The 8,736-nt window shown below is 36.4% G+C and overlaps 1 protein-coding gene across 6 annotated transcripts in view; it reads left to right on the forward strand.

Moving 5' to 3' along the window:
• Positions 1-8,736, forward strand: part of MID1 (midline 1) — a 253,902-nt gene that overhangs the window by 229,848 nt on the left and 15,318 nt on the right. For all 6 annotated transcript variants that reach the window (XM_021410705.1, XM_021410719.1, XM_021410696.1 and 3 more), the window contains exons 8-9: positions 5,908-6,069; positions 8,459-8,666. In XM_021410705.1, the coding sequence (XP_021266380.1) occupies positions 5,908-6,069; positions 8,459-8,666 (370 nt within the window). The remainder of the gene's footprint in view (positions 1-5,907; positions 6,070-8,458; positions 8,667-8,736) is intronic.

Below are 8,736 nucleotides of genomic sequence, written 5' to 3' on the forward strand. Positions count from 1 at the left end.
AAAAAAAATGTTGCCATTAAAAGTTTGAAGAGGAAAGAAACTTTGTTTATAAAATTCTCTAAAGGGCTGAAGTGAGGGAAGAAATAAATGAAAGAATTGGCTCAAATGTTTCTTTGTTTGTTTGTTTATTTAACTGCAGCTAGCTCTTTCTTACACAAATATCCTGGCTACTGGTTTCAATTTCATTGAAAGCTGTAATTTAACCCAAGTTAAATAGAAGTATATATAAGTGGAAGGCTTTTCTAAATGTTGTCAGACTTTCTTTATCATTATTTAACATGGAGTTGTATACCTTCAGTGAAAGTGTTGTACTCCTCAAATCTAATAGATCCTCTAATAAAGAGGACTCACAGTTCATCCCAGCTTCCACTGGTACTGGAGCATTGCCCACTAACATGATTTTACTCATAAAACTGCTTGGATGTTTCTTCATTTATCTGGATTACCTTCTTTGCCTTGTGTGAGGGTCTAAGATCATCCCTAGAATATTGGAATGTACTTTCATAGTGTGGAATAACACACCTATTTTCTCTGTAAGTGGAGTTAACATGCTCTGCACTGAAATCTTGATGTTTTGATGAACTGAAGATAGTTTTTTTTATTTAAACATGTTTAAATGGAATAGAGTTTAGATTAACACAAATTTCTTTCTATGTATGGCATTTGTGTGCTGTTGCACATATATTTTTTAATTTTCTCTGTCATATCCCCAAAAGTTTCCATTGCTATTGTATGTTCCCTGTAGCAGGTAATGTAAACAGGTTCATAGATCATCTTCAGTTCTGTGTTACCATAGCTATGAATTAGTCACGAGGCAGTAGCTTTAGTACTGTATTAAGCCAACAAGCTTTTTTTCCCTTGAGACAATAGGAATCACTTTGCATACAAACCCACCTACCGTGCTAATGGAAGTTGTTAGTTTGGAATCCATTTCTTAAAACCACAGAGCCAGACTGACTGCACTTTCCACTCCTCAGTAAATTTCCCCCACCAGAGGCATATATCATTCAGAGATTGCTGAGAATTCCATAACAAAAACAAGCAATGCTATGTTTTTCTAATGTATTTTCTATCCAACATAATCAACTATATTCTTTTTTATTAACTGAAAAATTGGAGAGTTAACATTTGGTGGAAAAGGTCCAACTAGAGTATTTCATTTTGAATCCGATTTCATACAGGAAAGATTATTTCCAAATGTGGCCAAATTGCTTGGCTATTAAGTGCTTGGCAGCACTGTTCTGTGCATTAAGATTAAGCAGCCTTTTTCTAAAGCAGTCATTCTCATAGCTATATTCACACATTTGCTTTTCTGAGAGGCATCTAATACTTGCACTCTGAATGTTGTAAAGGCTTTAGAAATGACTTTGTCACTGGCTAGCTAATGTGCATTATGATTTCAATATATCATTTCAATAAATTTTCAAGTATTTTTTGAGGTGGCATTTTTTTATCATGAAGTTTTTTTACTGTTCTTCAGGAAGTTTAAAATTTAAAAATCCAGCTTCTCACTATCAATAACAAGACATCTTCAAGAAAAAACACGAGACTCTCCAAAACACAAAAGAGTAAATAATTCTCTTTTCTGTTAAATTGAATTTATGTTATTTACATCAGTGAAATAGTAAAATTCAATCTACTGAGGATGCAGTGTAGTACCAAAACCTTCCCTGTGTTTTGAGGTTACTTCTCCTATGAGATAGGATAAAGGTATGTGGACAAAACTCTCCTGAGATAATTAGGAGTTCATGCTTCCCTGAAAAACCATAGGTTTGTGATTTATCAATGACTTTTTGAATCAACTATCTCTTGTCTCTTTCAGGAAGCTTTAGTTTATTAAAAACAGCTTGCTTACAATTTTCAGAATGTTACTGAGGTTTTCAGTGAGCATGACACAAAATGGCACAAAATCAAGGCAGAAAACTGCCTCTTAAAAAGATATTAAAAGAGTATTTTTATAGGGGGAAGGAGAAAAAAACACTATGTGTTTTGCAGAAATCCTGCATATGTTTTTTCATTCATATGGGAATGTGGGGTGGGAGTAGAGATATATCTGTTGCTTTCCCCTACTGTATTTGTTTTACCAATGTGAACTGGTAATAATTTATTTAAATAAAGCATTTAAAAATAATTAAAATACTCAAAAGATTAAATTACCTTCCCATGACTTTTGCGCTCATAGTTTTCAGGAAGATATATTTTATTAAAATCTACCAGTGTAAATTTTCAGAGGATTAACACCTTGGGAATTTTCCCATCTGTTCTTTAAAGCACATCAGTGGCCAACACCAGGGGAAAAGCTTTGCAAATTATTACCTCCAGATTCTGAGAAACTTGTTTTGAAAACTCACACGTCCTGTATGGGACATCACTGTGCTCACTGCACCGTTCCAGGATGTAACTTGAATTCTCTACATTTTTGCAGTTTTAAAATACATCGTTTTACCACCTGCATAACCCTATAAAAAGCCCTGAGTTTTTGAAACAAGAAACCTGAGTTTCACCTGGATCAGGAGTGGGTACAATAGCAAACCCTTTGCTCTTGTGGACTTGTAGCTTGATACTATCAAAAATTCATTCCCAGAATGCCTGAGTCAAAGTTCAGCTTGAAACCTGATATCAAATAGCTCACAGCTAGGACGTACATGGACTCATCATTGTGGAGGCAGGTGCAGAGCTTGTTGGAATAGCAAAGGAACCAAGTTAGTCAGTGTGCATCCACCAGTAGTTGCCTGAGAGGCCTAAGACAGGAAGAGGTGACCAATGTGCTTTGTGTCTTTTGAAATGTCATAGCCTTTCACTAGCAGATGAGTCAGGTCAAACAGAGGGCTCCCATCTCTCTCTTCTAACTGTGGAGAGAGTTTAGTGTAGATAAAATCCTAACTCATGAACTTTGTTTGAGACCAGGTAGGATGAATCTAGGCCTGTGAGCATTTTGCCATCAGGCCCCAGCAGCAAGATGTAGCAATGCATAAGATGGTTGAGCTTATGGATTTACAAAGGAATTCAAACTAACTATTGGTTAGATTTTTAATAATATAATAATTTATTATGTATAAATATCTACAGGATAATGGATATTGTGTATGTCTAAGTCCACATACCTGGGATGAGAGAAGAGAATGGAGAAAGACTTTTAGCAAGGCATCTGTACTTTTACAGTCTTTCATATACATATTTAAATCCAAGTTGTATACTTGGTTAAGGAGTGACCAGCCTCTAGAAGATAACAATAAAAGACAACGATAAATAAAATAACAATAAAACAACTAGGAAATTATAAAAATATAAACTTGAAAAGTGTGCCCTTTAGAGAGTTATAGTGATTGATAGAATTCTAGTTGCTAGATGATCTAGTAGAAATCTCGGTATTTCTATGTCTGCAAAAGGATTTGTTTAGATATGGTCTATGTATGTCATAGACCACAGCTTTCAAAGTGTGGACATAGAGGGAGACGACACTTCCAGGACTACTGCCTGGATCCACCACATTTACAGACTTACTGATGTTATTTCATACCCCATCAGAAGCATCTAAGTTAGGGATTCCTTAGTCATTATGGTCTCTTTCTGAATCCAGTGCTTCAGTTCACTTTATTTTAGCTTAACATTTATTGTGCGATAGCACCACTGAGCCAGGTGAATGGCCTTAATGCAAAATCTATGTGGTAGTTCAGCTACAGAAAGAGTATACCTTTACTCTAAAATCTGTGTCAAATTTTTACTGGGAAAAGTGGTCACTGAAATATTTTATGCCATATTTAAATGCTGCTGCTTTTATTTCCTTTCTTCCTCTTAGGATACCCATTCATGCCCAGCTGTTTGAAGCTGTTTGAAGCCTTTGTAGTTAATACAAGGAGGCTACATATGGTCAGGATATTGACTGGCTGGAGAATAAGTGATATACTGGAATCTTTTTTTACCCCTTTAAACCAGGAAACTGTGGCAAACACATATTTTTGTTGCAGTAAATCATTGTTGCAGTTCATTTCAGTGCTAGTGGACACCAATAAAAGCGATGTTCTTGATGATACTGAAGGAACTAGAGAAAAGTTGTATGCTGTCTGTCCCTCCAGGTCTGATCTTCACAAATTAAAAACCAGATAAAACTTACTTGATTGCAATTTGTTAATAAGATAGTTCAGAGACCCAGGTGTGTGTTCAGCCTCAAGATCAGACTTCCAGGTTTCAAGTTAGAATGGTGGATGATTTCATCTCACTTTATTTCAGCTACCTGAAGTTAGATATCTCACCTAACCCTTCTCTCAGGCTAAGTAAAGAGAAGCATTTTTAGGATGTTCACGTATAGAGAGATGGACTGATTCCTGGCTCACCATAGTGTACAAAAAATAGGTTAAGACATTGCAGCTCTTCAATTACATGACAAGATGACACGAATCCCTGAAACTGTCCCCCAATTACGTATTTGCACAACAGGTTGTATAACTTGCTTACATATCAACAATATTATGTAATATGAGAGAAGTTTGAGATGAATGTTTCATAATTTTTAGCTTGAAATCAGGATATTAAATTCTATTTCTAATGACGTTTTATTATGAGAAGTACATTCCAAATTAGGAAGGAGTCTTTTAGTTATGGCTATGAATTGCCTATAAGTCCATAAACCAGTATCACAGCTCATATTCTTTAAAGTTTTGTGTTAGTCTTTTAATTTTTTCATTACATACAGATCTTATATTGGCTGAAATGTGAGCTAAAAGTGCTGCTGGCTTCTAGAAGGTTCTCTTGTTGGTTTGCTGGTAAGACAAGATTTAAAAGCTGAAAACTGGTTTAATAGCACATTTGCATTCACAACTTTTTCTATGCCCTGTCAAGGCAAAGATCAAGAAGTTTGTAAGTTTCCCCATCCAGTCATGAATTTTTCCTTTGGATTTTCCAGCCTTATGCATCTACACACATCCATATACTTTAATTTGCATATACCTTTTTCTAGTTGTATAGACAGAAAAAAAGATTGTGAACATCCGTGTATTTTGTTAATGTAAACTTTGATTTATATCAACATTTATAACAAAAGAGTTACCAGACTGAGGATCCATTAGACTAGGAGCTGTTCAAAATGTGCAGTGAATAATACAGGTGATTCACTGACATGAAAGTTATATCACAGTAGGAAAGATTTATGCAGTTGAATTAGTTCATCTTTATGGAGTATTCTCCTATTTTGCAGATCATATTGCAGATTATGTTTTATGTATATCCTACATCTTATACTTGTGTTACAGGCACCAAATATTCCCCAAAGGGTATATTTCAAAATAGAAAATTATCTAGCTCTTCCCCAGCTGACATCTAACCACGAGAATAGGAATCAAAAAGTTGCATCTATGGAACTTACTTGTTAAGTTATATCCTAGCAAAGTCTGGAGTGTAGAAGCTGAAGCTTGCCCTGGATCCCACTTTTTACCTAGTTCGGCTTCCCATGATTTGCTTCAGGTCCTGAAGAATGCATGTCTGCCAGCAAACGTTCCACAACCCTCCTAGAATTATTGCTTATGTTAATTTTTTGAAGCTTGCCCTGAGTTTGTTAATTCAGAAGGTAGATTGATGGGATCTCCATAGTACTCTATCCCTAAGTAAAAAAGAATTCCTTGTGTTAGGATATGAAAATTCCCAGACTGCTCATGCCTCCAGTGAGTCTTTTCTTAAATGCCTATTTTTTATGGTCAATTTCATATAGCAAGAAGGTAAAAGGTACTTTGGCTGAAGGCTGGTGAAATGCCTTAGTAGAATTAAGTAGCAACCCAGTGAGTATAACAGCACTTTAAAAGGTAGAGAAGCAAATTTCTTATCAGTGATTGGATATGCAGGAGTGCTCTAAATGTTCCCCTGTTACAAAATGTTTAGTATGTTATGACTAATGTGCTTGGTTTGAAATTGCAGGTTTATGTAACTCAGCCGACAGCTGGATGATTGTTCCCAATATCAAACAAAACCACTACACCGTGCATGGGTTACAGAGTGGCACAAAGTACATCTTCATTGTTAAGGCCATTAATCAGGCTGGCAGCAGAAGCAGCGAGCCGGGCAAGCTCAAGACAAACAGTGAGTAACGTGAAATCCAGCACGCACACACTCTTCTCCTTTTTAGGTTTTGTCTTTGAAAGACACATGAGTGTAGAGCAGATTAACTTACAGTGCTTCCCACAGTGAAAGCCAGTTATTTAACTTGATTCAAGATTGCCAGCGTCTCCACTACTGCAGAAATTACTTTCTGTTGAGAGAAGCATCTGTACTCTGGTCACTGGAAATAACATTTAGGAACAGAGCCTTCACATATGAAATGACTGAAAATATTGTATTGTGGTTTGTTTTAATGCCCTATCTATTCTTTTTCCTCTGCAAAGTAAAAACTTTTCTTATGTTTGCAGTAAAACATTTTATTTTTGTATAGTGTTCGTAAGATAATTGCTAGTTTAATTTTGTTCTCCAGAATTATCTCTTTCTTAGGACACTGGAAAACTTCTTTAGCTCCATCCCCCTCATTTTTTTTATGGAGTTCAGTGAGGTGGTAGAGTAGTTAGAGATCCCACTTCAAAAAAAAAAAAAAAAATGGTTGCACAAATTATTAGCAGATGTAGTATGGCAAGACTGGTTTTCAGCCTTTTTCTTATGTCCTGGCTAACCCCTCAGTCCTGTCGTCATCATAAGCAGCTTTGATCATGGGAAATTGAACACTGGGATTTGTGCACTCTCTGAAACCTACTTACTGAGGGGGAGGATGCTCAAAGAGGGTAGATAACTGAGTGTTGCTAGAAGGATGGAGTGAATGGCACGTACTAGTTTGGGGGCTTCTGCTATTTACCTGGCTTGCACTCCTGTGTAAAAGCTGCTTGTACAAACAACGTATCTGCTACCAAGCATTTGGTAACATACAAGAGGGCCCACTGGAAATGACAATCCTTCATCCTTTTCTCTTTCTGTGACCCAGTGTGGCACAAAGGCAACCTCTCAGGTGACTGTGAAAGAGAAAGACTGTTACAGAGAAAGATATCCTTCAGATACTACTTCAAGGACACAAAGGCAACTAACCAGTTAAGGATGCAGCCTGTAGATGTTTTACTTCTATTCAATAGTAAGAAAAAGCTTGCAAAATGCACTCCCAAATAATATTCAGTGTGTTTTATTTTATACTTAAACATAATACATGAATAAATACATATTATGAAAGCAGATTGTAACTTTAGAAATACTTATCTAATTTCTGACTTGCCTATAGTAACGTTTACTGAGAATTTGTATTGCATTCGTCATCTTCCACTTGAAATTTCTACACTTTCAGGTTTCCTAGAGGTCTGCATCAATGCATATTGACTGTCCCTATTCAGAGGAATTTCATTTCTTCATATTCCCACGCTATTGCTTTCAGTTTCACTGCATGAGAAGTACTTAACTATTCCTTCATAAAGTCTGAACCATTTACATCTTATTTGAAATTCACTTGTCAGTGCCAGAGGGTCACAGACCTCATGAGAGTGCTCACATCTATTTTCTATGCATGCAATCAAGTCTTCTGCTTACACTTTTCTTCCTTGATATGAAAGACAATAAAAAGGGGAAAGGGCTTTGATAGAGCACTCATAGAGTCATAGTTTCCTATTTGTATCTTTGTGGAGGTAAGCGATCACCCTGCTTGTTGACATAAGGAGCATGTTGATCAGAATTGTGCCAGTCTTTATATATCTACAGGGTTTGGTTTACCAAAAATTTTCCTGATATTGTCTGCAAGCCTTGTGCTACAGCTGAAGATAGTTGCCAAGATCAACAACCTCAGCAATGTTTTTACACCATATTATCTGGACCAAGTTATAGTTCACTTCCTTCTTTTTAATGCACGATATCCAACAGTACAGCACCACATGGGCATCCTTCCAAAAGTGATCCTGAATTGTTGACTGTGCTTGCTATAGATAAAGCTGTGAGTGAAGGAACAGACAAGGCTAATGCTTTTCCTTACTTTCAAATTCATTTTGTGGGATTTGAAATCATACTTTATTTTGTAGCAATAATGAAAATGTTATTATGGGACTTTATCCCTAGGGAATTAATAGAATATAACATTCTAAACCTAATATGCTGTGAAAAAGCAACCCTCAGACCTTTATTAACATGTATATTGGTTTCAATTACATGCAAGAATTAGAGTGTTCAGGTTACCTGTAGGTCAGAGATAATGGGCATGATGATTATGCAGGGCTCTTTTCAGAGATTATCGACACAGGAAAGCTAGTGCACAATGAGATTGACAGTAAACTGACAACACAAAACCAGCTAGTGCAGAGAGCAGGATCAGTCTGTCTTGAGAACACTTCAGAGAAGGAGATTAATATGATTATGTAATTTTGTATACTTCTTTCTTATGCTTTCTATCAACTCCTCTTTTTAAAATTAAAGACAAATTGTTCTTCTGCTACCTTTGTCTTTGCATATCTAGGTCAGCCATTTAAACTGGACCCAAAATCTGCTCATAGAAAACTGAAAGTGTCTCATGACAACTTGACAGTGGAACGTGATGAAACCTCCTCCAAAAAGAGTCATACACCAGAGCGATTCACGAGCCAAGGGAGCTACGGAGTAGCTGGCAATGTGTTCATTGACAGTGGACGGCATTACTGGGAAGTGGTTATAAGCGGGAGTACGTGGTATGTATATAAAAATATATATGAGAAGAATCGTTGGTTCACACCAAAAGTCCTCAGCACTGTTCCTCTG

The sequence above is a fragment of the Numida meleagris genome, chromosome 1 (genome assembly GCF_002078875.1).
Source record: "Numida meleagris isolate 19003 breed g44 Domestic line chromosome 1, NumMel1.0, whole genome shotgun sequence".
Lineage (NCBI taxonomy): Eukaryota > Metazoa > Chordata > Aves > Galliformes > Numididae > Numida > Numida meleagris.